This window comes from Macaca fascicularis, chromosome 14 (assembly GCF_037993035.2).
Source record: "Macaca fascicularis isolate 582-1 chromosome 14, T2T-MFA8v1.1".
Taxonomy (NCBI): Eukaryota; Metazoa; Chordata; class Mammalia; order Primates; family Cercopithecidae; genus Macaca; species Macaca fascicularis.
In genome coordinates, this window is record NC_088388.1 from 8,794,796 (window position 1) to 8,813,220 (window position 18,425).

The following is an 18,425-nucleotide window of genomic DNA, read 5'->3' on the forward strand; positions in this document are numbered from 1 at the left end:
ACCCGGCTTCCGGGGCCTCGCGCAGCGACCCGGGAGAGAGAGCAGGAGCGGGGGCCGGGGGGGGGGCGGGGGGGACGTGGAGGGAGTGTCACCCGACCGCAGTGCCCGCTCGGGGCGCGCAGAGGCTGCGTGGACCCCGAGAGAGGGCAACCAGCAACTTCGTGCCACCCTAGAGAGCGCTACCCGGGCCGCCTCCCTTCCTGCTCGCAGCCCTGGGAGGTATGTACTGCTGGCCCCCTTTCACGGGCTGGGAAAACTGAGACCCAGAAAGGGGAAGGGACTTGCTCAGAGTCATACTGTGAATCTGGGCAAGGACCAGCTCTCCTCTACTCCATGGTGCAGCCACCCACGTCTTAACCAGAGCAGGAAGGCATCGAGTCAGGACTAACCTCGGGGGCCCAACCTCAGAACCTGACTGCTGTCGAGTGGGAAGATAATCCCAAACCCCGACAAGTAGCTGCAGATTCACAACTGACTTCCAACCAAGTGTGACCTTGGGCAAAGCGCTAACACTCTGAGCATCAGTTTCAATGTCTATTAAATGGGGATAATTATAGTTCCGCCTTTTACGGAATCACTGAGAGCACGAACCTCAGAAAGCATTTAGCAGAAAGCCTGGCTGATTTTGCCGTGCCTTACTAAATGGGATGAGCTATCATGGATGGGGAAAACGTGTCATTTCTGTGTGTATGTTTACTCTCCCTCCCCAGGAAAGCCTGCCTGGGGCGTTAGCGGCTCTGTGAACCCCTAGATTAGAGCCTTTATCGCTTACCCACCCGCCCTGCATGGTAATGAGCCTCTGCAGGTGTCAGCTGCCCTGGGGCAACAGGTCAGTTTGCTCCCTCCCGCTGCTCTGCAAGGTGTGTGAATGAACAGGAGCCCGGTGCGTGACGGCTACTTGGTTTAACGGGGTGTCAGAGTGCCAGGACTGCCAGCTGGGCTGCATCTCCAGGAGGCACCACACACCTCGGTGTGCGGCTTCGCCTCTTTTCAGGAGGTTGTGGGGTGTCGTATGCGGGGCTGAGTACCCACTGTCTCCGAACGTGCTGACTTCTTCCGGTGGGCTTGACACCTGGGTTTGGTTCCCAGTCCCAGCGGTGTGGGTCCCCAGTTTCCTAAGAAGAAACCTTTAACAGATAACTGTAAAGACCGCTAGTGCTGTGGGGAGAGCCGGTGGTCTTCATAGACTAAGCGGGGAATACGGGTCCCTGGGACCCCATCAACCTTCATCGCCGCGGATTCTCACGCCTGGCCTCCGGGAAAGCCCGAGGTGCCGCAACTTCACACCGCTCTGCCTCTGCCGCGCCTCCCTCCCACCCGCGGGTTGTGAGCTCCCAAACCGTTCCAGGAGGCGCCTCCCCCGCCCCCGCCGGGGCCCCTTGCTCAGCCGACTCCGGCCACCCATTTCCTGCGCCGCCCCAACCCCGCCCCGCGCGGGGTGGAAAGTTTCCCTCCTCAAGGTGGGCGGCTCCTTCTCCTTCCTTCCCGGCCGGCGGGGAAAGCCCGAAGCGAACTGGGAGGAGGCGGAGGACTCGGAGGTCGCGGGCGAGAGAGGGGAAGTGACTCGACCGCAGTCACCCGGGCGGCTGAGCCAAGCTCGGCCAGCCGGGAGCGCCCCCAGCCCCGCCCGGGCGGGACGGCAGGACCTTCACTCGGGGGTCTCGGGCGCCACCCGCCGGCAGAGCGCGGGGCCGCACCTGCCAGAACGCCGCGGTCTTCCCGCCCCAGAGCCAGCCAGGCAGAGTACAACGACGCTGAGAGTATTTATTTATCTACGCGCCCTGGAGGCCGGCCCCTAAATTTAAATATCCAGCACGGGGCCTTGGCCCTCCTGGCCATGGGTGGGTATTGGGACGGGTCCTGGAGCCCTACCAGGGCAGAGGAACCCAGAGCCCGGAGGTGGGATGCCCCTGAGCCAGCAGCTGCCGATAGCAACAAAAGGTGAGGAGGAGATGGGAGCGAGGCACTCATCCCAATCCCAGAGATGCCAAGGGGAGGGGAAGATGCTTCGGGCCCCACTGCAAGGCTGAGGGTTGGCCAAGCTGGGGGTGCACACATGTGGAAGAAGTGGAGGCCCAGTACCATGGGCAGAGGCTGTACCCTAGGTACCCGCCCCAGTGCCAGTCAACCCAAGACAGGAGAAAGGGTTTGGCAGTTTCGCCTCTGAGGAATACATGCCTGGCCCTCCTGTGAGGTGAGGTGGTATGGGGGAAGGCGCAGGCTCCGCAGTCTGAGGGCTTGCCGGAGGGGGAGTTTCTGAGCCTTTTGCATGGGTGCGTGCCCCCTGCCCCCCAGCTCTTCAGAGGCTGATGTGGAAGGCATCCTGCAGCCACTGGTCACGGGCATTGTGCGTCTGGGGCACAGTGAGGGGTGGTGGGTCAGGAGGCAGGCTGGCATCGGGAGGCTCCTCATCGTCAGACAGGCCCGCATCCGGTGGGTAGGAGCTGTCCGAATGGAGGGAGGATGACAGGTCCTGACAGAAGCTCAGGTCTTGACACAGGTGTTTGTAGTCCTGGATTGACTCGTACAGGCCCCACAGCTGGCACAACAGGGACATGTCCAACTGCCGCAGCCCCACCTGCAGACAACTGAGGGTGGGCTGGAGTTGGGGTCCAGGCCACCCCAGCCCAGCCCAGCCCTGCCCCCTGGAACAGTGGGCCCCAGCCCATCTTCCCCGCACCTTCCTAAACAAAGTTTTTGTTTGTTTGGCAGTGCAACTTTAGTCACGACCCAAAAAATGGGGTTATTATCCATTTAGCAGGATGAAGTAACATCAGCAGATCATTTGAAAATATATGGTAACTACTGCCATAATTTTTAACTATCACTAATTATTGTTACCATAACCCTTGGAACCCAACTGGTGCCTGCAAGTCCTCTGAGACCCAGATCGCCTGTCCCAGTCCCCTGCGTTCCGCATCAGCCCCCCGCCCAGCTGGCCCGGCGCCCACCCACTTACCATCTCCTTGCGCAGCGCGGCCAGCGCCGAGTCGAGGTTGACAGGACGACGCGGGCCGGCTGCGGGTCCCGCGTTGGCGGCGCCGGCGGCGTGGCGGGGCCCGTCCGGGGCGCGGGCGGCGCGGCTCAGCTCGTCGTGGATGCGGCTGCGCTGGCTGTAGACGCGCTCCAGCTCCCGCCACGAGCCCCCGCTCGCATTAAGGAGGCCGCTGAGGCCGCGCGGCAGCGGTGGGAGCCCGGCCAAGGCGCAGCTTGCCCCGCCCGGCGCCTCTGCCGAGGGCAGCCCGTTCATGGCCACGGACGGCGATGCCACCTCCTTCTCCCCAACACTCCGCCCGGGACGCTGCCCGCAGGCCCCGCACCCCGCGGCCCCGCCGGAGCCCAGCCGCCGCCCGCAGGCCGCGCTTTGTTCCTTCCTCAGCTCCTCAGACTCCGCCTCTGCCCCACCCCCTCCGCATGGGCCGGGCCTCTCTTAAAAAGGCAACGGCTGTGGGACCACGTCGCGTAAAGCTGAGAAAAAGACAGCGGGGCACCCACTCACTCAAGGGGAGTTGGAAAAATGCGGCGGAGGGGGAAAAAGGCCGAAGGGGGCAGGCGTGGTTTCTTCGTGGTTCTTTTCGCTACCCCGTCTGCCCGCCGCGCCCCGCCCCCACACACACTGTGTTCTGCCCATTACCCTCCCAAGAAAAATGATCTAACAGTGGAATCAGGAGACTGGCAAGTCCACAGTTGGTGCCTAACGTGCCACCTGACGCTGAGGTCACCACAAACTCCTGTCGCTGAGTACCTGGGGTGGCCATGAGATGGAATAGGCTGATAGGGTCAGGATGCTCAGGGAAAGGAGCGGAATCTATCAAGGGGATTGGAACCCAAAATCTCACTTCCAGGTGGGGAATGGGCACCGGATGGCGGAGGAGGCTGCAGATGTGCTGTCAGACACAAGGCTAGGGTCCACCCCTCTGGCTGCTACCTTTGAAAAGGCTATCACCTCTTCCTTAGAAAAGGTGCATCACATAGTCATCTACCTACTCCCGCATCCTGACGGGAAACTGAGCAGAAACAAGTTCAACTCATCTCAGGGCGTCAAGGAGAGCAGAGAGTGGAGAGGTGAGAGGCCAAAAGTAGGAAAAACGTGAGTGCAGCTGGGGCTGGCATGCACACTCGGAACCAGGAAAAGAATAAACCACACAGAGGAACAGCTGTTTTTCTAGAGGGTTTTTCTCAGGGGCTTCTCTTAGTGCTGCAGCTGCTGCAGGCTGCGCAGGGCCTCCGCACATGCGCGGATAAGGCCACACAGCTGGATGCTAGTCTCCAGGGAGGTGCTAGAGCCTAGTTCAGCAGAGGCCCAGGTCAGCTTCTGCAAGAGGGCTGTCTGTGTGCAGGCCATGACATCTGTATTTGGAGGCACAGCAGGAGTGGGTGGCCCCTGGGCTGCCTTGAGTCCTGCTGCAGCTCCCTCACAGTGCTCCGGACGAGGTACTGGGGGCTGCGGCACAGGTCGAGAGCCCAAGGGGAGCTCTGAGGCAGAGGCCAGCTGGTGCTCCCGAGCTTGGGAGAGGGCAGCCTGGGCATTCAGAGCTAAAAAGAGGAGAAAGTGGGTAGAATGGTCAGGATGCCTGGCCCACCTCAGCCGTGAGCCATCTCCTTTCCTGCTCTGCTCTTTCTGTGCTTGAAGTGTTTTCCCTGTCCCTCTATAAGGCAATTCATCCACTTTCTACTTTGTATCACATTTATGCCTTAGCTTCAACTCTCCATCAGTACTGGGCCTGATTGAGCTCAGACTCTCGCGCAGTGGCTGGCACACAGGAGGTGCTTAGTTCTCTTATTGAGTTAATGGTCCTCTTTAGAGCCTAAAGGAGAAATCATTTTACCTCTGCCCCACCCAGAGACTCCACTGTCGCCCCCCAGGCCTACTGTTCTCGGGCCTCTATCACCACTTACCACGCTTCCCCCCTAAGCACATCCGGCCCCTCTCCCGGATTATTTTTTACCCTCACCGGGATTATCTTTATCCACGTCTGAGTCGAGTTCCTGACAAGCCACGCAGTAGATTTTCCGCTGTTTGTCTTGGAGGAGAATCGTCTACGGACCAAAAAGAACATGGGGCCGGAATGAGACGCCGGCGATGGAGTCCAGAGGGGAGGACTGAGGAAGGGCTGAGTGGCCCGACCCGCAGACCCATCCCTGCTGACTCGCCCGAGTCTCGCCTCACCCCGCAGTCCGCGCACGTCTCGCCCAGCATGCGGTAACCGCGCAGCAGATAGTCGCCCATGAGCCGGGAGATGCGATCTTGCCGCTCCCGTCGCGCCTGCAGCACCTTCGTCTCCGCCTCAGTCGGGGGCTCCCAGGAGAAGTCGTCGACTTCTGGGGAAGAGAAGCATAGGGACTGGGGGTCTTGCCGGAGCGGGCTGCCTCCCGTACCTCACAGCCACAAGCCCCTGCCGCCCAAGTCCTCACCGGCTCCGTTGAGGGCCATGTCGCCGTTGTCGCTGCCGGGCTCACCGGAAGTGACGTCAAAGCGGCGCGCCCTCCGCTGCGGCTCCGCCCCTTCTGTAGCGCCCAAGATTCAGGGCGGAAATGACGCCTCAGCGTGGTCCTCAGATCTCGCTGTGCCCGGAGTGGGGCGTGTCGGCTGCTACCGAGAACCTGCCCAGGGGACGCGTCAGTCAGCCGGAATCCAGGGGACATGAACCTTCCGACGCGTGAGGCCTCGGGAGGAGCGTCTCCGTGGTAGCTCTGCTCCGGTCGCAAGACCTGAAAGTGGCCTCGGGAGGTCGCCCTTCCTTTCCGTCGTGGATGAAGGGGACCAGCTGGCTTGAGAAATCCCCGCTGGCCTCCGCCTCCCCTGGGGTTTCCCTTTCGGCGCAGGCGGGGCAGCGGCATCATCACGAACATCGCCACCCGAGTAATCACAGCGAGCGGCCCTTTGCGCATTCGTGGAGCTTCCTCAGGCCTCAGTGCTTCTCACTTCGCCCAGCAAGGCTGGCCAGGAGGGGAGCCTTCTCGCATTCCGTCTATTTCAAGACCCCTCCCCTTCTGCTTGCTTGGTGTCCCAGTCTGTCACCCCGCTGCTTCCCAAGGCCTGGGACTGAAGCAAAGTCCGCCCCGAAACCGACCGTTCTTTGAAATTGAAATCCTCAAAAAGCCTGCGGACTGAATAGCGCTGTACTCAGCACGCGCATTGCGCTTCCAGCCGCCCTTGGGTGCTGCGTACTGGGCAGGGTCGGGTTGGGTCCTTCCTACATACTCTTGCGACCGTTAGGCTCTTCTTAGGTGAGTTGCAAGTTAAAATTACCAGGGCTCTCTGAACTTGGACCTTGGTGCTCTTTTTCTCTCTCTCTCTCTCTGTTCCGTGTTCTTTTTCCATATGCATCCTCTCCCTTATTAGATTCAGAGAAGCCAGACAGGGCAGGCAGGGGTCCTCAGATGTGCAGTCTGCAGGGCCTGAGGTTGTACACCAGGGCAATGGAAAAGCAGCTAGGACTTGGACTTTCTTTTTTTTTTTTTTTTTTTTTTTTTTTGAGACGGAGTCTCGCTGTGTCTCCCAGGCTGGAGTGCAGTGGCGTGATCTCGGCTCACTGCAAGCTCCGCCTCCCGGGTTCACGCCATTCTCCCGCCTCAGCCTCCCAAGTAGCTGAGACTACAGGCGCCCGCCACCACGCCCGGCTAGTTTTTTGTATTTTTAGTAGAGACGGGGTTTCACCATGTTAGCCAGGATAGTCTCGATCTCCTGACCTCGTGATCCACCCGCCTCGGCCTCCCAAAGTGCTGGGATTACAGGCTTGAGCCACCGCGCCCGGCCAGGACTTGGACTTTCATAATTACATCGACAGTCTCCTCCTCCGGATGGCACATGCCTCCTCAATCTGACCTGAAGTCCCCTCCTCCTGGCCTCCTCTTCCTTCCACGTAAAACCCCTGGAACTGTCATTCTTGCTGCCTCCTGCTTACCTAGAGAGCCCTGTGCCCCTTTCGCATCTCCATCTACCAGTCAGGCTCTTGGGCAGCAGCGTACCTGACTTAGGGCCTGTACCCCAAGTCGTTTCTATCAGGCACTAGAGCCACCGTTTTTTGTGTGTTTGTTTTGTTTGTATTTTTTGTAGCAATTGGGTTTCGCTGGTCTCCAAGTCCTGGACTCAACTGATCCTCCCACCTCAGCCTCCCAAAGTGCTGGGATTACAGTGAAGTGCACCCAGCCTTAGGCTGACTAGAGGAACTATCTCTATACCATCTCTTGGACGCATAGACCCCCAGGTTATTACTGTCTCCAGCTCCCAGCCCTACCCTGAATTCCTCAGTGCGCCGACTATGTCACCATTATGGCCGATAACCACTCAACTGTCTATTCTGCCTCGCACCTACAAAGACCCTTATATGAGTCCTCTCACTTAATCTCTCCAATTTACTCCTCATGATAACCTTATATGGGGTATTATCCCCATATAAGCAGGAAACTGAATAATTCTTTTAAAATACAGTGTCATTCTTGTACTAAAAACCATCTGGTTGCTGGGAATGGTGGCTCACGCCTGTAACCCCAGCACTTTGGAGGCCGAGGCAGGCAGATCACTTGAGTTCAGGAGTTCGAGACCAGCCTGGCCAACATAGTGAAACCCCATCTCTACTAAAAATACAAAAATTAGCCAGGTGTGGTGGCGGGCGCCTGTAATCCCAGCTACTTGGGAGGCTGAGGCAGGAGAATTGCTTGAGGCAGAAGTGAGCCGAGAGCACACGACTACACTCCAGCCTGGGCAACAGAGTGAGACTCTGTCTCAAAAAAAAAAAAAAAATCTGGCATCTCCCCATCATACTTAGACAAAATCCAAAGTCCTTGTTATGGTCTCCAGGGTCCTACAAATCTGGCCTTGGCCCCCCACATCCAGACAACACATACAGAGATGCACACCCATCTCCCATCCTCCCTGCATCCCTCTTCTCTCACTGCTCAAGAAGATTCTTGCCACTTTTCTCCTCTCAGGGCTCCTCACCATCTTAAGTTCCACTGTAGGGTAGACAAGACACAGAACTGGAATGAGGCAGGACTGGGTTTGATCCTGGATCCGCTATTTACTATATCACCTGGAGTAATTTACTTCATCACTCTGGACTTCAATTTCTCATCTGTAAAACAGGGACAGTAGACCAGGTACGGTGGCTCAGGCCTATAATCCCAGCACTCTGGGAGGACATGTAAGAGGATTGCTTGAGACCAGCCTGGACAGCATAGTAAGACCCCATCTCTAAAAAATATATATATTTTTTACTTAGCGGGTGCAGTGGCATGCACTTGTAGTCCCAGCTACTCAGGAGGCTGAGTAGGAGGATTGCTCCCAGCCCAGGAGATCCAGGCTGCAGTGAGCCATGATCAGGCTTCTGCACTGCAACTTGGGTGATAGAGCAAGACCCTGACTCAAAACAAAAATGGGGCCACTTATGCCTGTTTGGTGCTTGTTTGTTTTTTGAGATGGAGTCTCGCTCTGTCACCCAACCTGGAGTGAAGTGGTGTGATCTTGGCTCACTGCCACCTCTACCTTCCAGGTTTAAGCGATTTCTTGTGCCTCACCCACCTGAGTAGGATTACAGGCATGCACCACCACACCTGGCTACTTTTTTTCTTTCTTTCTTTCTTTTTGAAATGGAGTCTCACTCTGTCATCCAGGCTGGAGTGCAGTGGTGCAATCTCGACTCACTGCAAGCTCCACCTCCTGGGTTCACAACATTCTCCTGCCTCAGCCTCCCGAGTAGCTGGGACTACAGTCGCCTACCACCATGCCTAGCTAATTTTTTGTATTTTTAGTAGAGACAAGGTTTCACTGTGTTAGCCAGAATGGTCTCGATCTCCTGACCTTGTGATCCACCTGCCTCGGCCTCCCAAAGTTCTGGGATTACAGGCGTGAGCCACCACACCTGGCTGTCCAGCTAATTTTTTTTTGCATGTTTAGTAGAGACAGGGTTTTACCATGTTAGCCAGGATGGTCTCGATCTCCTGACCTCGTGAGCTGCCCGTCTTGGCCTCCCAAAGTGTTGGGATTACAGGCGTGAGCCACTGTGCCCGGCGAATTTTTTAATTTAGTAGCAGTAGCCATAGCAGTAGCAGAGACGGGGTTTCACCATGTTGGCCAGACTGATCTCAAGCTCCCGACTTCAGGTGATCTGCCCACCTCAGCCTCCCAAAGTGGTAGGATTACAGGCGTGAGCCACTGCGCCCAGCTCAAAGATGTTTATCCAGGGAACAGCCATGGAAGATGGAGTTGGTGTCTCCCTCCAGAGCAAAGGACAACCATGCTTACTGGCTTTGAGTTTCCTAAGCTTAGGGTCCTCTCCCACAATGCAGTTCACTCTGTATGTCCGCACTAACCTGAGCCCATCAGCATCACCCCCATGGGACTTAGGGTTAAAAGGAACTGACGGAAATATGCTGGTGCTCGTGCTGTTTGCTGCACAGTGATAAAGTCCTTTGTCTCTGACCCAGGACTCTCTTGTATTTTGCCAGCATCCTTGAACCTGATGGGCTACCTTGGCAGGTTGCAAATTGGATAAGATCTCAGATGCTTCATAGTCCTTGACATAGAAGGTGCTTACAGGTGTTGGTGGTAAAACCTATTCGCAACAGTCACAGTGGACAGGCCAGTGTCTATGGAGCAGTGGGCTTGGACTCTTTCACACCCTTCCCTTGCCAACAGAATGTACCACACCTTCGGCCAGGGATGGTGGCTCACAACTGTAATCCCAGCACTTTGGGAGGTCAAGATGAGCAGATCACTTGAGGTCAGGAGTTTGAGACCAGCCTGGCCAACATGGTGAAACCCCATCTCTACTAAAAATACAAAAACTAGCTGGGCATGGTGGTGCGAGCCTGTAGTTCCAGCTACTTGTGAGGCTGAGACAGGAGAATCGCTTGAACCAGGAGGCAGAGGTTGCAGTGAGTAGAGATCCTGCCACTGCACTCCAGCCTGGGCAACAGAGCATGCAGTCAGGGGAGGGAAAGGAGGGAAAGGAGGAGCGGGAGGGGACGGGAAGGGGGAAGGGAATCACACCTTCATGTGAGCCAGTCCAAATTGGTCCCTCCTTGTGGCACTGATGACACGGCTGTAGTTAGGCTCTTTTCTGGGTGATAGTGCACACCACGGCAGCTCAGTCACACACAGCTCAATTACAGCTCTCCCTGGGCTGGCTGATTTTGTGGGGATGGTTTACATGGCAACAAGTTGCCTATGCCACATTGCTGTGCCTCTGAAAAACATAACTCACATCATTTGTATATTCACACAGGCACAGAAAAGGGGTCAGCTATTCATTTTTTTTTTTTTTGGTTTTCACTGCAATGTGAATCACCTTGACATGTCTGTGAAACAGGAAGTGGCTGGATGATACAGCAATAAAAATAATCACACTCAACTTGGTGTGTGTATTTTCTTTGGGCCAGGCACTGTTAGGAGCTATGTATGAAGTATTTCACTTATTCCTTAGGACAACACTGGCAGCTGGGTCTTACTATCATTCCCAATTTGCAAATGAGGAGGCTGAGGCCTGGAGTAGTAAGATGTATTCACAGTCACCCAGTTGGGAGTGGCAGGTGGCAGCCAGTGTACCTCTTGAGCCTGAGCTCTTACCAGTAGATTTCTCCTGTGCTCAAAAAGCAGGGAAGAGTGGCAGGGCAGAAGAGCACCCTATTTATCAAGTGTGAAGATAGTTTCATTTCATTTCCAATCCCAACTCTCGGTGTCCATCGTTTTACTACTCACAGTAAGTGGCACATCAGAGGGGTTTAATAACAGCCACTTTCAGTAAAGTGTCTTTGGAGAGAGATGCATTAGGGCAACATTGCCCCCTCCAGGCCTTCATCACTTCCATCCCTCATCTTCAAAACTGATGATCGAGGCCGGGCGCAGTGGTTCATGTCTGTAATCCCACACTTTGGGAGGACAAGGCAGGCAGATCACCTGAGGCCAGGAGTTCGAGATCAGCCTGACCAATATGCTGAAACCCCATATCTACTAAAAATACAAAAATTAGCTGGGAGTGGTGATGGTGGCTGCCTATAATCCTAGCTACTCAGGAGGCCGAGGCACAAGAGTCGCTTGAACCCAGGAAGTGGAGGTTGCAGTGAGCTGAGATTGTGCCATTGCACTCCAGCCTGGCAACAGAGTGAGACTCTGTCTCAGAAAAAAATAAAACTGATGAGTGTGGTCCCCTTGCCTTCTACCCACCCACCCCCTCCCCAAGAGCCATTTCTTTCTTCCCAAAGACATGCAGAACTCAGAAGGACAACACGTAGAGGCGGCACAGCACCTGATACACAGCCCTCATGGCACAGTAGCTTTCCTCCTCCCCAGCAGCAGCCCATCTCTTGCCACCCTGCCCATCTTGGCTTGCAGATGCAGACAATGATGAAAAGGTCTCACATATCCTGAGTGCTTACTGTGTGGCAGGCATCTGCTAAGGGCCTCATAAATATCAGCCCACTGATTCCCTGCTTATTTTTATTTTTATTTTTGAGAGAGAGTCTCGTTCTATCGCCCAGGTTGGAGTGCAGTGGCACAATCTTGGCTCACTGCAACCTCTACCTCCTCAGTAGCTGGGATTACAGGCATGTACCACCACGTCCGGCTAATTTTTGTATTTATGGCAGATGGAGTTTCACCATGTTGGCCAGGCTGGTCTCGAACTCCTGACCTCAAGTGATCCACTCGCCTTGGCCTCCCAAAGTGCTGGGATTATAAGTGTGAGCCACCACGCCCCGACTTCCCTGTTAATCTGTTATTTTTTTATTTTTATTTTTATTTTTTTTGAGAAGGCGTCTTGCTCTGTCACCAGGCTGGAGTGCAGTGGCGCAATCTTGGCTCACTGCAACCTCTGCCTCCCAGGTTCAAGAGATTCTCCTGGCCGGGCGCGGTGGCTCAAGCCTGTAATCCCAGCACTTTGGGAGGCCGAGGCGGGCGGATCACAAGGTCAGGAGATCGAGACCACAGTGAAACCCCGTCTCTACTAAAAAAAAAATACAAAAAATTAGCCGGGCGCGGTGGCGGGCGCCTGTAGTCCTAGCTACTCAGGAGGCTGAGGCAGGAGAATGGCGTGAACCCAGGAGGCGGAGCTTGCAGTGAGCCGAGATCGCGCCACTGCACTCCAGCCTGGGCAACAGCGTGAGACTCTGTCTCAAAAAAAAAAAAAAAAAGAGATTCTCCTGCCTCAGCCTCCTGAGGACTAAGGCGTGCGCCACCACGTACGGCTAATTTTTGCATTTTTAATGTTGGTCAGGATGGTCTCAATCTCCTGACCTCGTGATCCATCCGCCTCGGCCTCCCAAAGTGCTAGGATTACAGGCGTGAGCCGCTGTGCCCGGCCAATTTTTATTATTATTATTATTATTTTTTTATTTTATTTATTTTTTTTTTTGAGACGGAGTCTCGCTCTGTCGCCCAGGCTGGAGTGCAGTGGCACGATATCGGCTCACTGCAAGCTCCACCTCCCGGGTTCACGCCATTCTCCCGCCTCAGCCTCCGAGTAGCTGGGACTACAGGCGCCCGCCACCACGCCCGGCTAGTTTTTTGTATTTTTAGTAGAGACGGGGTTTCATCATGTTAGCCAGGATGGTCTCGATCTCCTGACCTCGTGATCCACCCGCCTCGGCCTCCCAAAGTGCTGGGATTACAGGCTTGAGCCACCACGCCCGGCCTTTTTTTATTTTTTTACTTTTATTTTTTGAGACAGAGCCCCACTCTATCACCCAGGCTGGAGTGCAGTGGTGCCATCTCGGCTCACTGCAGCCTCTGTCTCCTGGGTTCAAGCGATTCTCATGCCTCAGCCTCCCAAGTAGCTGGAATACAGGCATGCGCCACCACACCTGGCTAACTTTTTGTATTTTTAGCAGAGACAGGGTTTCACCATGTTGGCCAGGCCGGTCTGGAACTCCTGGCCTCAAGGAATCTGCTCGCCTCGGTCTCCCAAGTGCTGGGATTACAGGCATGAGCCACTGAGACTGGCCTCATTCCCTGTTTAAAAATGAGGAAAGCCAGGTGCAGGGTCATGTGCCTGTAATCTCAGCTACTCAGAAGGCTGAATGGGGAGGATTACTTGAGGCCAAGAGTTTGACTCTATATTGACTGGGCAATATAGAGAGACTGTCTCTAAAAAAAAAAAAAAAAAAGGAGGGGTAGGGGGTCGAGGACTGAGGCATAGAGAAGTTGAAGGATTTTCCCAGTTCACTTAGCTGATGCATGACACAGCCAGTATGATCTCATGCTAGAAAACAACCACTGCGATGCTGCCTCCTGAGACAGAACTTTCATCATGCAGCTGCTGTCACCCTGTCCAGCCAATCCCTTAGCACGGCATCAGGAGCCCTGAGTTCAGGTTCTGGCTCTGCTAATGGCTGGTTGTGCAACCTCAGTCAAGTCCCATTTCTTCTCTGGGCTTCAAAAACCCAAGAACCTCAAGAACATTTGAGCAGCCTGAACATTCCCTGGGCCTGGGTCCCATGGCTCCTCCTTGTCCCATTCCAGCAAAGCCCCTCGTTGCCCTCAGGGTCCTACCCACCTATCTTCAGGACATTTGTGAACAAATGTCAGGTCTCCTGATGCCTTCGGGACACCTCCCATTCCTCTCCCCAGGATCATTGTATATATAGGTTCTGGATCAGGCAGGCTTCAGTTCAATCACCAGGTGACCTGAGTCTAGTTGCTTTTTGTTTGCTTTCTTGTTTTTGTTTTTTGACAGAGTCTCGCTCTGTCGCCCAGGCTGGAGTTCAGTGGTGCTATTTCGGCTCACTGTTAGCCCCGCCTCCGGGGTTCAAGCCATTCTCTAGCCTCAGCCTCACAAGTAGCTGGGACTACAGGTGCCCACCACCATGCCCGGCTACTTTTTTTGTTTTTTTGTTTTCAGTAGTAGAGACGGAGTTTCACCGTATTAGCCAGGATGGTCTCGATCTCCTGATCTCGTGATCTGCCTGCCTTAGCCTCCCAAAGTGCTAGGATTACAGGCGGGAGCCACCGCACCCGGCCTAGTCTAGTTGTTTCATCTTCAGAGCCTTGGTTTCCCCTTTGCAGGGTCGCTGGGAGGAGGATGTGGCCCCACAGTGTAGAGTGCATGGTAGATGGCAGGCACTCTCGTGGCCTCTCTGTGTAGTCAATCAACAAACTTCAGCACCCTCTCTGTGCCAAGCCTTGTTCTGAGATCTGGAGACAAGGTTGTCCCTCCCTCAGAGGGTGGCAAGATGAACAATAAGCAAGTCAACAAATCCACAAAGAAGAATGCTTCAGATTTTGTGGAGTACGGGAAAAACACAGGTATGGTGGCATGACGCTGTAGTCCCAGCTAATTGGGGATGCTGAGGCATGAGAATTGCTTGAACCCGGGAGATGGAGGCTGCAGAGTGGAGCCGAGATCGTACCACTGCACTCCAGCAGAGCAAGAGCTTGTCTCCAAAAAAAATCAAAAAAACCAAAAAACAAAAAACCCTAACATTAGTGAAGCTTGGTTGTGCACCTATAGTTCCACCTGCTGAGGTGGGGGTGGGAGGGAGTGGGTTTAGGTGGGAGGATCCCTTGAGTCTGGGATGTTGAGGCTGCAGTGAGCCAAGATCATGCCGCTGCACTCCAGCCCTGGCATGGAGTGAGACCCTGTCTCAAAAAAAAAAAAAAAAAAAAAAAAAGGTGTGCTGGCAGATTCTAGGCAAATGAGGTGCCACATGTGGTGATGAGGTTAGAAAAGATGTTCAGGCCAAAGAGACCATGTGTATTGGGCTTTGTCAGCTTGCCCTGCAGACCCCGTCTGCATTCCTGACCTCCCTGCTGTGCCAGGAAGCTAAGCTCCACCTGCTGCACCCCCAGGCCCCTCAGTCCATAGGCTTTCTTCTGGGTTCAGCCCACAGGAGGCCCAGCTGGAGACCCGTGACCAGGAGGAGATTAGGATGATATTTTTTTCCCCAGCACCCTCGCTGCAGGCTGCAGGAGGCCAGGGGCTGCTGCTTTGCTTCAGGCCATACCTCTCAGGCAGCCCTCCCTGGTTATGCCAATGGAGCAATGTGCACTGGAGTGATGTCCCTCTCTTGCTAGCCCCAGTGGTTTCAGCTATTTCCTGCGGAGGCCCTGAGAGCTGAAGGAATTTGGTTGGGTATCATTTGAGTTGGGCATCATTACTGGGCTGGACACTTTCATTGCTCCTTCTCACTGAGTCCCCTCATCAGCCCCTGAAGAAAGGCTGTCATCCCCTCATCCTACTGGCAGCAGCTTTAGACACGAGGGCCACACCCTCCTCCTGGCTCTTCCCCACCACACTCCTGGTTTTCCTCTCTGCTCCCTCCAGCTGCTCTTTCTGGTCTTTTGCCTGACTCCGTCTCCTCTCCCCGCCTGACTCCGCCTCCTCTCCCTGACCTGGGAATGGTGACCTCCCTGGGGCACCCTGGGCCCTCTTCTCTCCATAGTAAGCCCACCCTTTCCCACTGTCGTAGACACCCCTGTATAACCCCAGGCCTCTGTCTCCAGGTCAGACGTCCTGTCTGAGCTGCAGACTCCCTGTTTTGGGCGCCTCCACTTGGATGACTCACAAGCATCTCAAATTCAGCAGGGCCAGAACAGAGCTGTGGACCCTGCCCCGTGTTTCCAGCTTCTCTGCCTCCCCTCTTCTTTGCCCATCCAGGGATCAGACCAGGATTCTGGGGACCATTCGTGCCACCTGCCTCTCCAGCAGCCCCACTTCACACAGTCTTTACATCTCCCCTCCCAAATACATCTCTCCTGGGGCCAAGTGAGATCTCTCTCCTGGGATGAAGGCAGGGTGCTCGTTCTTGCCCTGACACAGTCCCACTGCAGTGAAAATAAAAGCAAATTCCTGGCCAGGCGCGGTGGCTCAAGCCCAGCACTTTGGGAGGCCGAGACGGGCGGATCACGAGGTCGGGAGATGGAGACCATCCTGGCTAACACGGTGAAACCCCGTCTCTACTAAAAAAATACAAAAAACTTGCCGGGCGAGGTGGCGGGCGCCTGTAGTCCCAGCTACTCCGGAGGCTGAGGCAGGAGAATGGCGTGAACCCGGGAGGCGGAGCTTGCAGTGAGCTGGGATCCGGCCACTGCACTCCAGCCTGGGCGACAGAGCGAGACTCCGTCTCAAAAAAAAAAGAAAAAAAAAAAAAAGAAAATTCCTCACCACGGCTGGCCCCTCCCACCACCACTACCACCTTCAGCTCTCCCTCTCCACCACCTCCTGTTGTTCACTGGCCTTTTCTCAGTTCTCTGAATAGGCTCCCCCTGCAGCCTTCCCTGAGGTCAGATGCCCACAGGTGTGACTCACTCCTACTCATCTTCCAGCTTCCAGTGGAAGAGTCCCTTTGTCTTCCAGGTCCCAGCCCTCTCCTGTCCTGCTTCTCTGCTCTTCTCTGTCACGGTACCAGCCTCTGTTGTAGCCACAGTGCTGTGTGAATTGATTTGGCACATATCCAGTTCCCCTAGTACAGCAGCTCCAGGAGGGCAGGACTGGTTCTAGGGCAGGACTGGTTCTATTTGTGGCCAAGAGCTTAGGACGTGGTGGAGTCTCAGTTTGTTGAGTGAATTTTTTACATTTATTTTTTAATTTGTTTTTTTTTTTTTTTTTTTTTTTTTTGAGACGGAGTCTGGCTCTGTCGCCCGGGCTGGAGTGCAGTGGCCGGATCTCAGCTCACTGCAAGCTCCGCCCCCCGGGTTTACGCCATTCTCCTGCCTCAGCCTCCCGAGTAGCTGGGACTACAGGCGCCCGCCGCCTCGCCCGGCTAGTTTTTTGTATTTTTTAGTAGAGACGGGGTTTCACCGTGTTCGCCAGGATGGTCTCGATCTCCTGACCTAGTGATCCGCCCGTCTCGGCCTCCCAAAGTGCTGGGATTACAGGCTTGAGCCACCGCGCCCGGCCTATTTTTTAATTTTTTATTACCAGTAGTTGAACATAGATGTTGAATGAACAGATCCCCATCTCACAAGCAACGAAACTGAGGCTTAGAGACAGTAAGAATCCAACCCTGGACTGTTTGGCTGTGCTGTGTTCCACAGTGAGCCACAGCCAGCTCTAGGCAGGGTCGGGACAGATTCAGATGAGTGTTAGGAAAAAATGAGTATTCAATGCTCAGCTCTGTGCCTGGCAGGTGGTCAGCACCTAGCATTATTCCCTGCTTCAGTGTGGACCAGGGCCCCAAGAAGCAGGGGCTTGCCCCTCACACCCCCTCCTGGATTCCGGCAGCAGGGATCCCTGGGGACCTGTGATTTCCCCTCCCAGCCCTGCACCACCAGACTGGACTTACTAAGGGTCCTCCTGAAGCTACCCACATCGACTTATGCTCACAGTAAAAACAGAGTTCCTTGGACAGGTGTGCCTGAAAGTGAGTCCCTGAACCTCCTCTCCCCAATTAGACTGCTGCCCCCTGCTGCCCTGGGTGCTGTCCGGGAGAGGGTCCGGTGCCGCCCTGACTTGGCATTGGCAGCGCTCTTCCTGGATGTGCCCTAGCTGTCCCCGCCTCCTGCTGAGTTCTGTGAGTCAGAGACTGAACCCTGGGGTCTCATGGCAGGCCCCACAGTAAGGCCTGGGCCCCCAGACGTTGCAGCCTTTCCTTCCAGACCAGTGGACAAGCCTGGTCTGGAACTATGCTCCTCTCCAGCCATGGCCAAACTCAAGACCCCCACCCCCAGCCGCTGCCAGCCTCTGCCCTGGGGCTCTGCTGTGCGCCTCTCCAGCTCCTGCGCCCTCGAACAGCGCCCCCCTCCTCGCGGCTGTTAGCCTGGGAAGGGGGCCAGGCCCTGAGCTCAGACCTTGGCGATTCCAGAGTGTCTGAGGCCCAGAGCCAGCCCCGCCAGCACAGCCAGACGAAGGGAAAGGGGGGAGGTGGCAGGGTGGGCACCAGGAAGCCATTCAGAGGGGGCTGGCAGGGAAGCTGGGTTCTAGCTTTGTTCTTTCTGCTCCTCTTCTGGACCCCACAGACTTCTTCCTGGGACCTCCGTGAGCCCTGGCCAAAGGCTGTCCCCACCCTTGAGCCCTTTCCTCAGAGGGGATTGGATCAGCACTAATAAGAAGTGACTTTGGGGCCCTGAGACCCCGACGTTTGCAAGGGAGGCTGGGAAAGAGCTGGAAGGCCTGGGCTCCGGCCCCACCCGGCCTCCATCGTCAGTGTGACCCGGCAGGGCCACCTCTCTCCCTCAGGCACGGTATCTCGCCCTACACAGGCCTCCCCGCCCCGCCCGGAGGAATCCGCTGCCGGCCCGACAGTCCCAGGTGAGGGCCCTCTGGAAAGGGCCCAGCGCGGCCGCGGGTTCCGGCGGGGGCGGGCATCTGGGGTGGGGACGGTCCCCGCCCCGCCCCCCAGCCTCCGCCCGCCTGCACACCCTCGCTTCTCCAGGAGGCAGCGACTACGCTTTAAACAAAAAAAAAAAACTGTGTCCCTGGCCCGGGGCCAGCGTCCCAGCCCCCCTCGCCGCCGCCGCGCAGCTCTCCAGCCAGGGAAAACAACTGCTC

At 55.7% G+C, this 18,425-nt stretch overlaps 2 protein-coding genes and 1 long non-coding RNA gene across 5 annotated transcripts; 1 reads left to right on the forward strand and 2 right to left on the reverse strand.

Annotated features, from left to right (window-relative positions):
* Window positions 1–100: 100 nt before the first annotated feature.
* On the forward strand, window positions 101–556 carry LOC102133689 (uncharacterized). The gene is made up of 2 exons (XR_283741.4): window positions 101–219; window positions 343–556. It is a non-coding gene; the product is annotated as an uncharacterized lncRNA (long non-coding RNA).
* A 1,190-nt stretch (window positions 557–1,746) lies between these two features.
* FAM89B (family with sequence similarity 89 member B) lies at window positions 1,747–3,392 on the reverse strand. Of its 2 annotated transcripts, none has more exons than XM_005577265.5 (2): window positions 2,960–3,392; window positions 1,747–2,578 (listed from the first exon to the last, which is right to left on the reverse strand). In XM_005577265.5, the coding sequence occupies exons 1-2, from the start codon at window positions 3,248–3,250 to the stop codon at window positions 2,300–2,302; spliced, it is 570 nt and encodes a 189-aa protein (XP_005577322.1). In that variant the 5' UTR covers window positions 3,251–3,392; the 3' UTR covers window positions 1,747–2,299. The 2 variants fall into 2 exon arrangements, with proteins under 2 accessions (XP_005577322.1, XP_005577324.1); XM_005577267.5 differs by having other exon boundaries at window positions 1,747–2,588.
* On the reverse strand, window positions 3,276–5,467 carry ZNRD2 (zinc ribbon domain containing 2). 2 transcript variants are annotated; one of them, XM_074013189.1, is made up of 4 exons: window positions 5,416–5,467; window positions 5,171–5,322; window positions 4,956–5,040; window positions 3,276–3,468 (listed from the first exon to the last, which is right to left on the reverse strand). In XM_074013189.1, the coding sequence occupies exons 1-4, from the start codon at window positions 5,432–5,434 to the stop codon at window positions 3,431–3,433; spliced, it is 294 nt and encodes a 97-aa protein (XP_073869290.1). In that variant the 5' UTR covers window positions 5,435–5,467; the 3' UTR covers window positions 3,276–3,430. The 2 variants fall into 2 exon arrangements, with proteins under 2 accessions (XP_073869290.1, XP_005577325.1); XM_005577268.5 differs by lacking the exon at window positions 3,276–3,468 and adding an exon at window positions 4,159–4,536.
* Window positions 5,468–18,425: the final 12,958 nt, after the last annotated feature.